The 16,430-nt window shown below is 56.1% G+C and overlaps 1 protein-coding gene across 1 annotated transcript in view; it reads left to right on the top strand.

Annotated features, from left to right (window-relative positions):
* Positions 1-286: 286 nt before the first annotated feature.
* NOTCH3 (notch receptor 3) overlaps positions 287-16,430 on the top strand; it is a 34,711-nt gene continuing 18,567 nt past the window's right edge. The window contains exons 1-21 of the mRNA XM_020969332.2: positions 287-522; positions 3,381-3,462; positions 7,749-7,891; positions 7,987-8,322; positions 8,615-8,737; positions 9,248-9,481; positions 9,721-9,876; positions 9,967-10,152; positions 10,571-10,684; positions 10,803-10,916; positions 11,034-11,267; positions 11,407-11,517; positions 11,618-11,810; positions 12,234-12,379; positions 12,743-12,898; positions 14,214-14,439; positions 14,732-14,933; positions 15,073-15,226; positions 15,339-15,523; positions 15,656-15,788; positions 15,884-16,141. Of these exons, the coding sequence (XP_020824991.1) occupies positions 429-522; positions 3,381-3,462; positions 7,749-7,891; positions 7,987-8,322; positions 8,615-8,737; positions 9,248-9,481; positions 9,721-9,876; positions 9,967-10,152; positions 10,571-10,684; positions 10,803-10,916; positions 11,034-11,267; positions 11,407-11,517; positions 11,618-11,810; positions 12,234-12,379; positions 12,743-12,898; positions 14,214-14,439; positions 14,732-14,933; positions 15,073-15,226; positions 15,339-15,523; positions 15,656-15,788; positions 15,884-16,141 (3,580 nt within the window). The 5' untranslated portion in view covers positions 287-428. The remainder of the gene's footprint in view (positions 523-3,380; positions 3,463-7,748; positions 7,892-7,986; positions 8,323-8,614; positions 8,738-9,247; positions 9,482-9,720; positions 9,877-9,966; positions 10,153-10,570; positions 10,685-10,802; positions 10,917-11,033; positions 11,268-11,406; positions 11,518-11,617; positions 11,811-12,233; positions 12,380-12,742; positions 12,899-14,213; positions 14,440-14,731; positions 14,934-15,072; positions 15,227-15,338; positions 15,524-15,655; positions 15,789-15,883; positions 16,142-16,430) is intronic.

Below are 16,430 nucleotides of genomic sequence, written 5' to 3'. Positions count from 1 at the left end.
GCGGTGGAGAAGGGAGGGGGTGTGTGAAATGAGAGGGTGGGGAGAGGAGAAGGAAGGAGGTAGGAGGAGCAGGGAATGGGAAGAGGAGACGGGTTAGGAGGGAGAGAGTGTGGCTTCTGGGGGGGGAGGTAGGGGCTGATCAGAGGAGGGATCCGCCCCCGAGAAGGAGAGGACTGTAGAGGAGGAGGGGAGGAGGGGGAGGAGGAGGGGAGGAGGGAGGAGGAGAGGAGGAGGAGGAGGAGGGATCCTTTCGGGGTTGGGGCTTGGGGGGGGGGGCGGGGCTGGGCCTCACTTCGGCGAAGTTGGAGGCGCGGAGCTGGTACCGGGGACTTGCTCCGGCTTAGCCCGCGGCTCCCCCCTTCTCTTCCATGGCTGGATAAGGCGCCGCCCGCTCCCGGAGCCCGAGGCAAGGGAGGCGAGGCACCAGGATGGGGCCCGGGGTCCGGGGCCAGGCGGTCCGCTTGCTGGGCATCTGCCTGCTGGGCACTGCTGTGCTGGCCTTCTCGGGAGCTGCGGCTGCAGGTGAAGGGGGGGGAGGGCGCGGGGGCGGGGGGCACTGCAGCCGAACGCGGTCGGGGTAATCGAAAGCCCTGTGGGGCATACCAACGCAGCCCGGGCCGGGGACTCCCTCCCTCCTCCTGTAGTAGGGGGAGAGGAAGGGGAGTGGGACTCTGGGGGGCAGACGGGGGCGTCCCCCCTCTTTTCGCCGCCCCCTGCCCTCCCCTCCCCTGCCCTGCCCTGTGCTGCCCTGCGGTCAGTCCCGGAGCCTGGGAACGGGCTCTGCCGCCAGACCTTCTCCGCCCGCGCCCCCTCCCCCCTCCTCTTCCTCGGGGGGAGGCAGCGGGGCCCCGCGGCCCCGGCACAAAGGGCCCCTTCATGCGGGCCGGCCCCAGGTCGCCGGCGGCGGCGGGCTCGCTGGTCTGGGGGCCGGGGAGGCTGGGCGCGGGGGGAGGGGCGGGGGCCGAGGCCAGGGGCCGGGGGAGGGGGTCGGCTGGGCTGCGGGAGAAGAAGTTCTCCACTTTCTATTTACTCGGAGCAAAGTTCTTCCAAGGGACTGAGCGCGGCAAGAGCCGGAGCCCGGAGCCTGGAGCGGCTCCCTTCTCTTCCCCCCCCATCCCAGCTCCTCGGGTCTCCTCCCTCCCGGGCCCCCTTCCTCGCTCCCCTATTCCGGCGGGGGATGGGGGAGAGGTGGCTCTGAGCCTCTTCAATCTGGCCCTCCCACTTTCCCGGGGAATCCTCCCCACCCGCCCCCAGGTTCCCTGGATATAGTGCGGGAAGGATTTGGGAAGGGGCAGGGTCCAAGGCTGCCCATGTGCTCCTCCAGGGGGTGGGGGAATGTTTGAGAGAAGGGTCAGGAATGGGGGAATCCCTATAACTCCCTCCTCTGAGCTCGGGGGTCTTTTGCGCCCTCCCTCAAGGGGAGGGGGTGGAGGGGCCCTCCCCTCCCCCCTTCAGGGACAATGGCCTCGCCGTCTAGACACCCCCTCCCCCTCGGCTCCCTCGCCTGGGTCCTAGCCCTTTCTTCTCGCAGACAATGCCGGAATGTACGCACCCCCCTCCCCAACTCCGGGCTGGCTAGCTGGGTAAAGGGGAGGAGGACGAGGGGAGTCCGCAGCAGCTGCGGGGCCGCAGCCCAGATGCGGGGGCGGCGGCCCATTCTCGGTCTTAACTAGTCGCAAGGCGGGGAAGGGGGGGGTTGCCAAAGGTCCGGAGAATATAGGGGGCTGGAGCCCTACTGCCGCGGTGTCCAGCCTACACCAATGGGCAGAGCATAGGGCCTCGGCCCCTGGCTGGCACTTCTGTGGGAACTTGTAGATCTTGAGACACTATGGAGCTGATCCCCGGGTTTCTGTTCTGCCCTCCCCACTTTTTGGAGCCTTCCTCTAGGGCACAGCCCTGCCCCATCTTCTTGGCACAGTAGCCTGGGAAAGGCTGTGCCAAGCCCTTAGATGTCGTTCCCCCCCTCCCCCCAGGATTTACTGTACAGGAAACTTCCTCAATTCTACTCATGGAGGAGGGGGCATATATGACGAAAACAGAGGACCCCACCCCCTGAAGGCCGAGAAAATTCAACTTTCACCCCCCTTAAAACAGCCTGAGAAAGAAAAGTGGGATTTTATCTGTTTTCCAGATGAAGAAACTGAAGCCTGGGGAAGTCATTTGACTTGCCCAAGGTCACACACAGTAAATTAGTGGCAGAGCTCAGACTGAAACTCATCCAGGACTGGGTTCAGGGCTTTCTCACTTGCCGTAGCACTCACTACCCTGTCTCCCTGAGCTATGCCACACAGGGCACCCCATAAGAACATTGGTCAGAATGTCTACACTTAGCTAGGCACTGTCAGCTTACTCTGTCCACACTTGGCTGAGAAACCCTACAGCACAGTGCTTGGTTGGGAAATCGGAGATTGAATCCCAGCCTACTCTAGCTGCGTGGCCAGGGGCGAGTCTCTTAAGCTCTCTGAGTAGCTTCTCTTAGGAAGGAAGACTAATCTAGCACCGCGTATCCCACTGGGCTGTAGTCCGGAAAGGGATCATGTAGTGGGTATAGAGATGGGAGTGATGATGACAATGACAGACACTGGAAGTATCATTAAAGGACCCATGGGCTGGCCTGAGACGAGTGATGTAGGTGTGACCGGGCACAGTCTGGGAGAAAGGTCTTGTGTTAATGCTGTAAAGAAGTGGGAACCAAGTGTCTCCTCTCTTTTCAGGCTTCTACAAACACCCTGGCTCTCATCTTCCCCTCTCCAGAGGATAGCGGCACCCTTTTCCCCAAGCCAGGTGTCCTGACTCCCTAGGTCTGGACTTCTTCCTCCCTTAGAACTTAACTCCTAGCCCTTAGTTAGCTGCTCCATCCCATATTTTCTTCCCCTGCAGCTTAGGTGGCCCCAGGGGGCCTCCCACATCTGGCTGGCACTGGTTTCATATGCCTCTCCCCCTGCCAGGGGTTTCCTCTGATCACCCCTACTCCCTGCCCCCAGGCTGATCTGGTATACCACAGAGCCCCAGGTGGTAGCAACAGCTGCAGAGCACAATGGTGCCTAGGCTGCCCAAACAGCTGGTAGGGGTAGTGGCCGTGGGAACTTCCTAAATTTGGGGGGGGGGGATGCTTCCTCTGCCATGATCCCAAACCTGCTTCTTCCCAGCAGCCCCAGCCTGCAGCTGTTGGCTCAAGGGGGTAGTGGATAGGAGGCAAGCCCAGGAAAGTCTAGGTTCCAAGAGCATGGATGAGAAGGGCAGGATGTTTGGGACCTGGGGCCATCCCTATTTGGAAGTGGGGTGGGTGTGGATGGAGAGGAATGTATCTCTGCCCAGTTTCCCTCTGGTGGCTTTCTCAGAATAGACTGATAGACTGTCCTTTTCTCTTCTCCCCACAGCCTCCCAGTGCCTGGACGGAGGGAGCCCCTGTGAGAATGGAGGCCGATGTGCGCTGCTGTCCAATGGGGAAGCTGCCTGTTTGTGAGTTGGGGTGGGTGGGTGATTTGGGGGCCAGAGGGTGCTTCACCATCCTTGGGAGGTTCATGGGCTTGGGGACTTGAAGGAAATAGAGAGGAAGTCCTGGAAGGGCCCTAGGGAGTAGCTAAATTAATTCTTCCCAGGCTGACTCCCCCAACCACTTCTTAGAATAAAGAAGGGAGGAGGGAAGGCCGGGCAGTATGATCCAGAATTAGAGGAAAGTGTTCATGGGAGTCTACAATTTGATGCTGAACAGGAATTTGGAGACCACCTCTAGTCCAGCTTCTTCATTCGATGAAGAAACAAGGTCAGAGAGGTTCAGTTTTTGGCCCAAGGTCCCAAGTGGCAAAAAACCAGTATTTGAACCCAAATCTAGTGCTTTGTGATATAGGCTACCCCTAGGCTCCACAGCCCTGGCCAGCACTTGGACAGTGATGGGGAGAAGAGGCCTGGTACTCTGAACCTCATCACATTCTGCTTGGCCCCTGAGCGACCTCTCTCTGACCTCCTCCTGTACCTCCTGTGTGTGTTCTCTTTGGAGGGCCAGTTCTTTACCCCTGACCCCTATCACAGCATTGTGGTTTCCCCACTGTTTGTACTTTCTCCCCAGGAATGGCTCTGAGTTTTTTTGTGGGGGGTCAAGGAGAGGAGAAGGAGAGGGATCCCAAGATCTGACCCCAGGGAGGGTGGTTTCTACCTGGGCCAGCTTGCCCCTTTCAGGGATCTGTCTGGGGGATGCACTTAGAGAATTGCAGGATTTAGAACCTGGAGAACATCTAGGCTTGGAAAAACAAGTTGATTTGCCCAAGGTCATGGACTGGCCCATGTGGGCTTGAAGGCCTGTTCCCAGAAATAACGGACTTTCAGAGCTACAAGGGAGATTAGAGGATATCTTGTCCACGCCTAATAAATGAACATCCCACCCCCAACCGACAGTGAGAGTCTGGGCCTTTAATCAATTGATCCATCAGCAAATATTTTAAAATGGCTTACTATGTGCCAGGCAGTATGCTAAGCACTGTGGATCCGAAGTCTGGAAACAATCCCTGCCCTCGAGGAGCTCACATTCTATCAGGGGAAGCAATAACAATATCATAACTATCATCTATATACTTTATATGTGTTCTTTCATCTGATCCTAACAACAGCCCCACCAGCTAGATGCTCTTATTAGCTCTGTTTTACAGATGAGGAAATCAAATGACTTTGCTTAGTAGGGTTACACTGAATGAGTTGAAGCCTGATTTGAACTTGGGTCTTTTTGACTCTGAATCCATCACTCTGCCTGCTATGCTAAGTTACCTCACAAGTACAAAAAACAGAGATAAGGGACCCCAGATGAGGAACTTCTACTAATAAGGGCCCCACATGGTCCAGGTTTAATTTTTTAAATTCTGGATTTAAGTCCAGAATTAATGTGTATTAAGTGCCTGCTATATGTCAAGACCTGGTAGGTACCTGGGATGCAGATACAATGAATAAAATAATTCCCATTCCTAAGGAACTGACATTCAAACGGGGAAACCAGCATGTACAAATATAATTGTATATACCCCCACCTCCCACACATATATGTATGCATGTATGTGTACATACATACTTTTTTATAAAGACAGCTGGTATGTGTCAGAGGGGGGCCTCAGACCTAAGTTTTCCTGGTTCTGAGGTAGGCCTTCTGAGCTCCATCCACTAATCCACTTTGAATACAAAACAGAAATATAAGTACAAGATTTTTTTTGGGGGGGGGAGACACTGGGAGCTGAAGGGGTCGGGAGAAGTCTTCTGTAGAGATGATGCTTGAGTGGAACATTGCATAGTGTCTCAGCCACCCATCCCCAGGATAGGGAGGATATCTAAGCTAGGCATTGGGAAAGGGCTGGACAAGGCCATGGCTAGTATGAGAAGAGGTTGGGGCACGGGTGCTCCCCTGCCATGCACAGGCACACCCTGGATGGCTTGGGAGGGAGGCTGAGTGAGGTCATCACTATGAGGGGTGGCCTGGGGAAAAGACAAGCCTCCCACCTGGGCCCCAGGTAGCTTGAAGTGGGGTGGGAAGCAGGTCTAGGAAACTGCACATGCGTGCTTTGGAAACCACCCCTGGTTCTGCCCCCTACCTTGAAGTGTGCTTCGGAATGTGTGGGACAGGTGGATGAGCCCCGCCCCCAGAACAGGTGAATCACCGGGAATTCCGGCACCTGGCCTGGATTCCCTGGGATCAGGCACCACCTTCCACCAGCGCTGTACTTTCCCCTGCTTCCCAGGCTCTAGCCCAGGGGTGGGGAACCTGCGGCCTCGAGGCCACATGTGGCCCTTTAGGTCCTCAAGTGTGGCCCTTTGACTGAATTCAAACTTCTGTGACCTCAAGGCTGGATTCAGTCAAAGGGCCGCACTTGAGGACCTAGAGGGCCACATGTGGCCTCGAGGCCGCAGGTTCCTCATCCCTTCCCTAGTCCAGCAAACTCCAACTCTGCTCCCCTCCTCCAACTCTGCCCCCTTCCCACTCCCTGCCCCAGGAGTTATTAGGGCTGCAAGGAAGGTGACTAGAAAAAATATATATACTGGGAATCAGAAGACCTGGGTTTGAATTTTCTTTATGCCTCTGGGTAAAATTACTCTGCCTTTCTGGGTCTCAGTGTAGTCATCTGTAAAATGGAGAAGGAGCTGGGTAGTGGTCTTCGAAAGGGCTTCTCCAACTTTAAACCTTTCAATTCACTGCGGAGGAACAGTGGAAGTGGGGGGAGAGGAGGACATGTCTAGGCTGGGCGGGGCCAGGCTCGGAGTTTGGGTTGAAACCAGCTAAACCGGTTGGTTGGAAAGGCTCTGGGCTGGGCTGGGCTGGGCCGGGAAGGGGAAAGGAGCGTGAGAAAGGACCTGGGGCCGTGGAAGGAGGGGCAATGAGTCTGTCAGTTCTGTTCCCCACCCCCACCCTCCTGGGTAGGCCTGGGTCCTGGGGCTGGAGCCCTTCCCCATTCCCACAGTGCTGTGCTGAGAGTCACAGGCACAGCCCCCGAGGGACCTGACTCAAACGGAGGGAGTGGGGGGAGAGAAGGGACCCAGGCGTCCCTGCCATGCCTTTCCCCCCTTTCCCCCAGGGAAGGAAGCTTCGCTCACTGCACATGTCCGGGCTGCTCCCCTTACCCCTAGGGTCAAGTTGGGGACGCTGGAGCTGAGCCCTTCTCGGGGCCCCTCCTCACCCCACCTCCTCACCTCTCCCTGCCCCAGCCCTTTCCCGAGGTCTGCTTTCAGTTACTTTTGATCCACGCTGAGCGCCTCTCCCAGTGTCTGGCTTCAGCTTAGCCCTCTTCTCATTAGTAATCAGCCATCCAGCTGCAGGCCCCCCTCTGCTCCCCTCCAACTGAATTCGATTTAATAAATGTATATTTAGTGATTACTGTATGCAGAAAGCTTGGCTTCCTTAGTATACCATGGGGAGACTTTCTGCTCCTCAGCTCATGCAAACCCCGGGGTATCGTTGTTGCCTATCTTCAGTTCTCACCAGGCCTTGGGGTCAGAAGACAAGCCTCTCCCCTCCTCGTTAGTACCCCCTCTACTTTCTCCTCTTCCAGTTGTCTTGTATTTACTTAACTTGTTCATTTGTATCCTCCCAATAACTTTAAATTCCTTAAGATCTGAGGTGGTGTGTATTCGGTTCCCTAGTTGTGCTTAATAAATGTTGGATTGGACTGGATTGTTTGTGTTCAGTCGTCTTCTAATCAGTGTGACCTTGGGCAAAAAACAAATCCCAAGCCTCAGTTTCCTCTTCTGCAAAATGGGGAGGGTAGTTAGATATGCATACTGCCTGCCTCATGGGGGCTCTTAGAAGGAAAGTGCTTTGTAGAAGCTGGAGAGGCTTAGGAGAATTCTAAACTGGGGCAGGTAGGTGGCGCAATGGATAGAACACTGGCCCTGAAATCAGGAGGACCTGAGTTCAAATGTGGCCTCAGACACTTGACACTTACTAGCGGTGTGACCCTGGGCAAGTCACTTAACCCCATTGCCTAGCAAAAAAGACAAAAAAAAAAGAGTTCTAAACTAATTGTTCATCTGCTTTATATGTGGTGAGAGCAGAGACTCTGAGGGCCTTTCCTCACAGTGACAGTAAGGATACAGAAAGACTGTGGGAGTGGCATCCCAGAGCCCCTCTCCCCTCACTCTCCCCCTTCATTCTTTCCCCTAATTCCCCTCCCTCCCAGACTCCCATACTGATGAGTTTGGGGATTTGTCTGGTCCTGGTGAGGAGACCATCTGCCCTTGCGCCTACTCATCCTGGGTATTTCTCTGCCCTTCAGGTGCCATCCAGGGCTGATGGGGGATTGGTGCCAGTTTGCAGACCCATGCCACCATGGTCCTTGTACCAATGGGGGCACATGTAAGAGCTCCCTGCATCAGGGCACTGTCCAGTACTCCTGCATCTGTCCCCGGGGATTCCGAGGTAAGGGGCTGCAGCTGGGATGAGGGTCTGTCTCCTACCCAGGCTGGATCCCCTGGGTCCAGGCCCACCTTTCTCTCTCTTTCCTTCCCCTGCAGGACAGGACTGCTCCCTAATTGATCCTTGTGCCAATAACCCCTGTGCCAATGGGGGTCGCTGCTCCAGCAACCACAATCGTTACAATTGCACCTGTCCACCTGGCTACCAAGGCCGCACTTGCCGCAGTGATGTGGATGAGTGCCGGATGGGCACCGTGTGCCAACATGGGGGCACTTGCATCAATGTCCCTGGCTCTTTCCGCTGTCAGTGCCCGGCGGGCTATGCTGGGCCCCTGTGTGAGAGTCCTTCGGCCCCGTGCGCCCCCTCCCAGTGCCGTAATGGGGGCACCTGCCACCAGACTGGGGAGTTCACTTATGACTGCGCCTGCCTGCCTGGTGAGCTGCTAACTTCCCAAGGAGGGAAGGGAGGGAAGGACAGCAGGCTCACATGATTACTGCTGGTCTCAGCCTAGGCTTCCCTGCCATGGCCTCCAGGGTGGCTGGAATCAGGAAATGGGCAGGAAGCTGCCTTATGCGAGGAAGGAAGCAATTGTGGTCAGAGCCAAGACCTCTCTTCCTATTGGACTTCGGTGTGTGATTTCTTCAGGCCAGGAGGTGGAATCACTTGCCCCCAGCCAGGGTTGACCATGAGACCTCTCTTCTCTCTCTCCTTCCTATGCTACGCCAGGCTTCGAAGGGCATGACTGTGAGGTGAACGTGGATGACTGTCCAAGGCACCGCTGCCTGAATGGAGCTACTTGTGTAGATGGTGTCAACACATACAACTGCCAGTGCCCCCCGGAATGGACAGGTGGGGAATTGGCCTAGGCCATGCTCCAAAGCTGGGGTGGACTCGGGGCCTGTGTCCCTTCATCATGGCTCTCCTTTGAGCCCTAGGCTGGGCCCAGCTCAGGGGCAGGGAGGAAGATAAGTGTCAGATCTGTCAGGGTGCATGTTAGGTGATACAGCCATAACTAGAGTGGGGCAATCTGGGCTTTGTCTCTGGGGGTGAAGTTAGTACTTGCAGCCTCTCTGTAGCCTTGAAACAACTGTGTTTAGTTAGCATCTAGCTCACAAGAATAATTAGTGAAATGGAGGTAAGTAGCAACTGGCAGGTACCATTATAGGTGAACTTTTCCCCAAATCATGCCTCCTCCCACTGGCCTCTCCAAGAGAGTATTTCATGCTACTTGTCCCAGGCATCCTTACTTTAGCATCCTTGCTGGGGATGCCAAAATTGCTAGTTTCTAGGTCCAGTGGGCAGTGTGCACGGGCAGCCTGGAGTGTGTCTGGCCCCACAGCCCTCCCTGCCTCCCTTCAGGCCAGTTTTGCACAGAAGATGTAGATGAATGCGCACTGCAGCCAAACGCCTGCCACAATGGGGGCACCTGCTTCAACACCCATGGAGGGCATAGCTGTGTCTGTGTCAATGGCTGGACGGGTGAGAGCTGTAGCGAGAACATTGATGACTGTGCCACGGCTGTCTGCTTCCATGGAGCCACGTGCCACGATCGGGTGGCTTCCTTCTACTGTGCCTGTCCTATGGGCAAGACTGGTGAGGCCTGTCTTCAACTGCAGGAACTCCTTTTTTCCCACCCCTTCTCCCTACCCACGAGGCTCCTCTGGGCTCTCTTTCTCTTGGTGCTGTTCCTTGGGTTCCCCCTTCCTTGAGTCCTTTTGACTCTCTATTTGGCCCCGGGTGCAGCTCCTTTCCTTTCTGACAAGGTTCTGGGGTGGGGTCAGAGCAGATTGCTCTCACTAGGCACCTTGACCCTTGCTGCTTGCCACCCACAGGGCTCCTGTGCCATCTGGATGATGCCTGTGTCAGTAACCCATGCCACGAAGATGCCATCTGTGACACCAACCCCGTGAATGGGCGTGCCATCTGTACTTGCCCTCCAGGCTTCACAGGAGGGGCCTGTGACCAGGATGTGGATGAATGCTCCATTGGTAAGGCCACAGAATGGAGCCTGGGGGCCAAGAATCAGGAGGGACTATGGCCATACACATGTTGGTACTCACCAGTCCTCACTGTTGTAGGTGCCAACCCATGTGAGCACTTTGGGAAATGTGTGAACACTCAAGGTTCCTTCCAGTGCCAATGTGGGCGTGGGTACACAGGCCCACGGTGTGAGACAGATATAAATGAGTGCCTCTCTGGCCCCTGCCACAATCAGGCCACCTGCCTTGACAGAATCGGACAGTTCACCTGCATCTGCATGGCAGGTAGGAGCTGGGTTCAGATCTAGGACAGGGTGGCGGGGGGAGAGCCCAGGGGACGTGAGGCTGAGGCTTGGACTGTAAGGTTGGAGCCGGGGGACCCAAGGAGTTGTGGGCAAAGGGTAAGAGTTCACGTCCTACTTTGGAAACATGAGCTATGGTAGAGATGATCAGTACTCTTCAGCAGGTCTTCTCCTGGACTCCTTGGTGAGTGGGTAGCCCTGGGCTCATGGGGAAGGCATGCCCAGCTGGGCTGTGGTGTTCTACCCTGGCTTTCTCTGCTCTGCCTCTGTATTTTGGGGTCTGGTGGGAGGATGAGTGATTCAGGGAGGGAGAGGCCAGGTTGGGGCTCATGGGACTGGGCTAGTCTGGAGGACAGTGGGCTCACAAAAACCCTGTGATGGTGGGGGGGGGGGTTTCTCAGGATTCACAGGTACCTTTTGTGAGGTGGACATTGACGAATGTCAGAGCAGCCCTTGTGTGAATGGTGGACAGTGCCGTGACCGCGTGAACGGCTTCAGCTGCACTTGCCCCTCAGGTGAGGAGACTGCAGTGGGGCAAGAAAATGGTTTGGAGGAGGCCCTGGTGAGGTTGTTTGAAGGGCCTGGGTTGCTGGCTGTGTGTCTGCTCCTCACCTGGCCCCTGTCCTTGCCCAGGCTTCAGCGGTATGATGTGCCAGCTGGATGTGGATGAGTGTGCCAGCACGCCATGCCACAATGGTGCCAAGTGTGTGGACCAGCCCGACGGATATGAGTGTCGTTGTGCCGAGGGTGAGTGTTGGGCCAGCCCTGGGCCTCCAGTGGTGCCTGGTGGTAGGGTTTGAAATGGAGGTTGGTGCTCGGAGAGGAGATGAAGGCCTCCTCTTCTTTCTCTGGTCCCTGCTACAGGCTTCGAGGGCCCACTGTGTGAGAACAATGTGGATGACTGTTCCCCAGACCCCTGCCACCATGGAAGCTGTGTGGATGGCATCGCCAGCTTCTCCTGTGCCTGTGCCCCTGGCTACACGGGCAGCCGTTGTGAAAGCCAGCTGGACGAGTGCCACAGCCAGCCTTGTCAACATGGCGCCAAGTGCCTTGACCTTGTCAATAAGTACCTGTGTTACTGCCCCCCTGGCACCTCAGGTGGGACTCTGCAGAAGGCTGGGGGAAGAGGGAGGGAGCGCCTTGGAGGGATGTTAAAAGGCAGGGACGACAGAGAAAGGAGGAGACTGGGGAGGGGGCAGTAGGCCTGAACTGCCTGTCGCTTCTTCTCTGCGTCCAGGGGTGAATTGTGAAATAAACCATGATGACTGTGCCAGCAACCCCTGCGACTATGGGGTTTGCCAGGATGGGATCAACCGTTACGACTGTATCTGCCAGCCGGGCTTCACAGGTTGGGGGTGCTGGGACCTGGGCGGAGGAAGGGATAGCATGTGGGCTTGTCTGCTTGGGGAGTGGAGAGCAGAAAAGTTCCATTCCTGTTCTCCTTCCAGGGCCACTCTGCAACGTGGAGATCAATGAGTGCTCGTCCAACCCTTGTGGGGAAGGTGGTTCCTGTGTGGATGGGGAAAACGGCTTTCACTGTCTCTGCCCACCTGGCTTTCTGCCCCCTCTGTGCCATGCTCAGCGCCACCCCTGTGCCAGCAACCCCTGCAGCCATGGCACCTGCCATGATGACCCGAGTGGGTGAGCTCTGTGCCCCCCTCACCCCATCAATTGTTTTCCCTTTCTCTCTTCCCCCTTAATTCTTTCCTATTTGTGTGACCTTGGGTAAGTCACTCACTTTTCTGGGTCTTCGTGTCCTTATCTGTAAAATAATGAGACTGATTTGATGTCCCTCAAGCTTCCTCCCGCCTCTAATTGTGTGATCCTGTGATGTTCCCACCCCCTAAGTCTCCCTTCTCTTCCCTCGGTTCCTTGCCCCTTCCACCACCATGAGCTCCACCTGCTCTCCTCCCTTTCTTCTCTTCTCTCCTCTCCAGTCCCCCTCGTCTGTCCCCTAGCTCCTTTCCTCTTCCGTTTCTGGACTTCCCAGGCTCCCCCCACCCAGCGGTCCCTTTCACTCCTGCCAGCCCACTCACTGCTTCTCCCTCCTGTCCCCTTTTCCAGGCACCGCTGTGAGTGTGAGCCGGGCTGGACCGGCCCCGCTTGTGACCAGAACTACAACGAGTGTGAATCGAGTCCCTGCCAGGCCGGAGGCACCTGTACTGACTATGTCAATGGCTTCCGCTGCACCTGCCCCGGTGGCCTCCAGGGTCTGTCTCTAAACCCTTGCTGTCCTTATTCCCCTGGGCTCCTCGGGCCCTCACTGGGACTCTCTTCCCTTCCCCCTTTGCCCTTACTACCCTCGCTGGACATGTGGCGCCCCTCCATTCCCCCAGACCCTCACTGATCCCCTTCCGGCCCACATGCCCCTGAGTTCCTCTCGTCATATCTCCTAAGTTCCTCTCATCTTCCTTTGTCTCCCAGATCCTTCCCAGGCTCTTCTCACCCCCAAAGCCTTTACTGGCTTCCCTTCCCCCTTTCGCCCCCAGTACCTCATTGCTTCCCATCCCCTTCTGTTCATCCAGGCAGCTTACTGGGTCCTGTCTGTCCTTGTGTGCCTTTCTGTCCTCCAGGCCCACACTGCGAGCAGGATATCGATGAGTGTGAAGGAGCTAGGCCCTGTGGCCCCCATGGTTTCTGTATCAACTTTCATGGGGGCTTCAGCTGCACCTGTGATCCGGGCTATAGTGGGACCACCTGTGAGAAGGACATTGATGACTGTGACCCCAGTAAGTGCTAGGGGCAAGGGTGAGAGGGAGATGACGAGGGGGAACTATTTAGGGAAACCTAAATCAGGAGTCAGGCTCACACATCTCCCCTTTATAAAGGCCCCCTGTGCCGCCAGGCAGATGCTGAGGGTCTAGACACCTCTGAGGACAAGCAGCATGTCCAAAGAATCAGGGCCGCTGCAGGGTTAGGGTCAGGCTTTTGCACAGGGGAAGTCCTCAGCCTGTTCTGGATCTTGTCAAAGCCCTTTGTCAGCCGTGGCCAGGACCTTAGGGGCCTTTCTTCAAGAAAGTTGGTGGTGTCATACATACACTCACATACTCACTCACACATGCATACACACGTGTACACGTGTCCTCTAGCTGTAGTCAGAATGGGTGATGGGGAGAGAAAGGGTCCCTGAGAGAGTGCGTGTCTTATGTTTGAGGGCTTGCTTCAAACCCTGCTTTGTTTTCTGTTCTGAGGGGCTATTCCTGCATCTCTCCCAACAAACTAATTAACTAAATTAACATTTAAATTGCACTTACCAAATGCTAGTTACTGTTCTAAGTGCTTTGCAATTATTATCTCATTTCATCTTCACCACAGCACTGGGAGGTAGGTGCTGTTATCACTCCCATTTTACAGATAAGGAAGCTGAGGCAAAGAGATGTCACGTGACTTCCCTAGGATCACATAGCTAGTTATCTGACGCTGGATTTGAACTTGGGTCTTCCTGACTCCAGTGCCGATGCTCTATCCACTGGGCCACTGGCTGCCTTTGAACAAAATCACAATGAATCATCACTTTTCTATGGGATTAGTCAACTAACAGGCCTTTATCAGGGTTTTCTCAGGCACCCAGGCACTATACTAAGGGATTGGGGTAAAAAAGCAAAAAGGAGTACCTGTCCTCAAGGAGCTTACACTCTAATGGGGAACAGTCATGTAAATGAATGAGTGGCTATGGGTCAGATGGATCTTTAGAGTAGGTGGAAGCTAGTGGAAGCTCTAGTGGAAGCTGGGGCAGGAATGGAGCTTCAGGTGGGAGTGGGGACAAGGGAACAGCAAAGTTTATTAAGCTCTTTGCCCACTGTACAGGGTGCTCCCGGTAAGGAGGAAGCATTCTTTTTCCGTTCACAGATGAGGAAGCAGCCTCAGGGTGGCTGAATAACTTGTCCAGGGTCATGTAGTTACTTAGTATCAGAGCTAGGACCTGAACCTGGGATGCTGGGAACCTTTCTCCTCAGTGATAGATAGGGTCCTGGGCAGTCTGGGGGAGACCCCTACAGGCCCGGTGGCCCCATCCTATGAGCCCTGTACCACTCATCCCCCCAGACCCCTGTTTGAATGGTGGCTCTTGTCGAGATGGCGTGGGCTCTTTCTCCTGTTCCTGTCTCCCGGGTTTCACGGGTCCCCAATGTTCCCTGGACATCGATGAATGTCAGAGCAGTCCGTGTGGCCCAGGCACCTGCTCTGACCATGTGGCATCCTTCACCTGTGCCTGCCCTGCTGGCTATGGGGGCCTCCACTGTGAGCGTGATCTTCCTGACTGCAGTGAAAGGTGAACCGGGGGCACCAATAGGGTTGGGGAGTTGTCATGATTTAAGGGAAAGAGTGCTAGGCTTGGGAATATGGAGAACCGGGCTTGAATCCTGGCCCTGCTGCTTACGGGCTCTGTGGCGCTGGACCTCTGGGGGCCTCAGTTTCCTCATCTGTGAAATGAGGGGGTGCACTAGATGATATTAAGAAAGGCTCCACTCTCAATTCTTTGAGGCTCCACTCAATTCTTTGATGCTGTGACATTGGAGGCAGAGGCCATGGGGCCACTAACACTCCCCCTCCCCTTTTTCCAGCTCTTGCTTCAATGGTGGCACCTGTGTTGATGGGGTGAACTCCTTCACTTGCCTGTGCCGGCCAGGTTTCACTGGCCCCCACTGCCAGAGAGAAGTGGGTGCCTGCCACTCAAGGCCCTGTCAACACGGGGGCACCTGTGCAGATGATCACCGGGGCTACCGCTGCACCTGCCTCCCCGGCTATACTGGTGCCCAGTGCCAGGTCAGAGCTGGGGAGTGGCCAGGGTGGGAGGGGAAGGATGGAAAGGAAGAGAAGGGCTGGGATTGGGAGGGAAGGGGGCCCTGTTTCTGCTCTCAGGAGGAGGAGCCCAAAGCCTGAAGGAGCTGCCCTTTTCCTCCAGATGCTGGTGGATTGGTGCAGCAGGGCACCTTGTCAGAACAGAGGCCGTTGTACCCAGACAGGACCCACCTTCTCCTGCCATTGTCCTCCTGGCTGGAGTGGCCACTTCTGTGATGTCCCTAGCCTTTCCTGCAGGGCAGCTGCAGCTAAGAAAGGTGAAGCCTATCCAGGAAATGGGTAGAGGAGTGGGGGGTGGGGTTGGACAAGGGTCAGAGGGAGGTTGCACACCCAAGGTGAACGTGACTGACTCCTGGATTTCCTGCATAGGGGTGAGGCTGCAGCAGCTTTGCCAGGCTGGGGGTCGCTGTGTGGACTCAGGCAGCACCCATCACTGCTTGTGCCCAGCTAGTCATACGGGCAGCTATTGTGAACAGGAGGTAGATTACTGCAGTGCCCAGCCCTGCCAGCATGGCGGTACCTGTCGCAGCTACGTAGGGGGCTATGTGTGTGAGGTGAGGAGCGTCTGGGTTCAGTCAGGAAGGAGAGGAAGGAGGGAGAGGGAGGGCTGTGGGCAGTTGGAAGGTGGCACTGGAAAGGGCCATCTGTCAGAAGTGTGTTGATTATGTCTTGTGTGTGTCCCACAGTGTCCCATTGGGTATGAAGGAAACAACTGTGAGGCCGAGGTGAATGAGTGTGAGTCTCAGCCTTGTCAGCACGGGGGCTCCTGCATTGACCTCGTGGGCCGTTACCTCTGTTCCTGCCCCCCTGGAACGCTGGGTAAGGCCAGGAGGTTGGGGCTGGGCCGTGCAGTGGGCTGTCACCAGTGGGTGCAGCTCCGGTATCTGACCTTGCCCCTCCTACTCTCCCTCCAGGAGTACTCTGTGAGATCAATGAGGATGACTGTGCAGTAACCTCCAGTGGGGAGCAGGGCCCCCAGTGCCTACATAACGGGACGTGTGTGGACCAGGTGGGAGGTTACCGGTGCACCTGCCCCCCTGGCTACACGGGAGCCCACTGTGAGGGGGACCTCAATGAGTGTAGCCCTGGGGCCTGCCACGCCCCTCATACCCGAGACTGCCTGCAGGATGCCTTTGGGGGCTTCCATTGCCTCTGTCACCCTGGCTATACCGGTGAGGCCTGTGCTTGAGTCAGGGCGTCAGCCAAGATCACAGTTAGGGGGCCTGAGACTGGGCTGGGGAGATGGGGACCCCCGGATAGAGCCAGGCGACGGGACATTCATGGCCAGCAGTATGGTTGGGATGGGGGCCTATGTGTGGGGTAGTGAAGGGCATAGGAGTGGGGGTGGGCTTCTGGGCAAGAGGTCAGAGGAGAGAAGGGTTTGAAAGAGGATAAAGGTGTTGCCACCATTATCCCCCTTTGGGTACGTGCTCCTTCCTCCCCTGCCCCTTTCCTCTAGCC

This window comes from Phascolarctos cinereus, unplaced genomic scaffold (genome assembly GCF_003287225.1).
Source record: "Phascolarctos cinereus isolate Bilbo 61053 unplaced genomic scaffold, phaCin_HiC Scaffold_4;HRSCAF=312, whole genome shotgun sequence".
NCBI lineage: Eukaryota > Metazoa > Chordata > Mammalia > Diprotodontia > Phascolarctidae > Phascolarctos > Phascolarctos cinereus.
The sequence above is the reverse complement of the archived record's forward strand: the minus strand, read 5'-3'. Positions and strand labels throughout refer to the sequence as shown.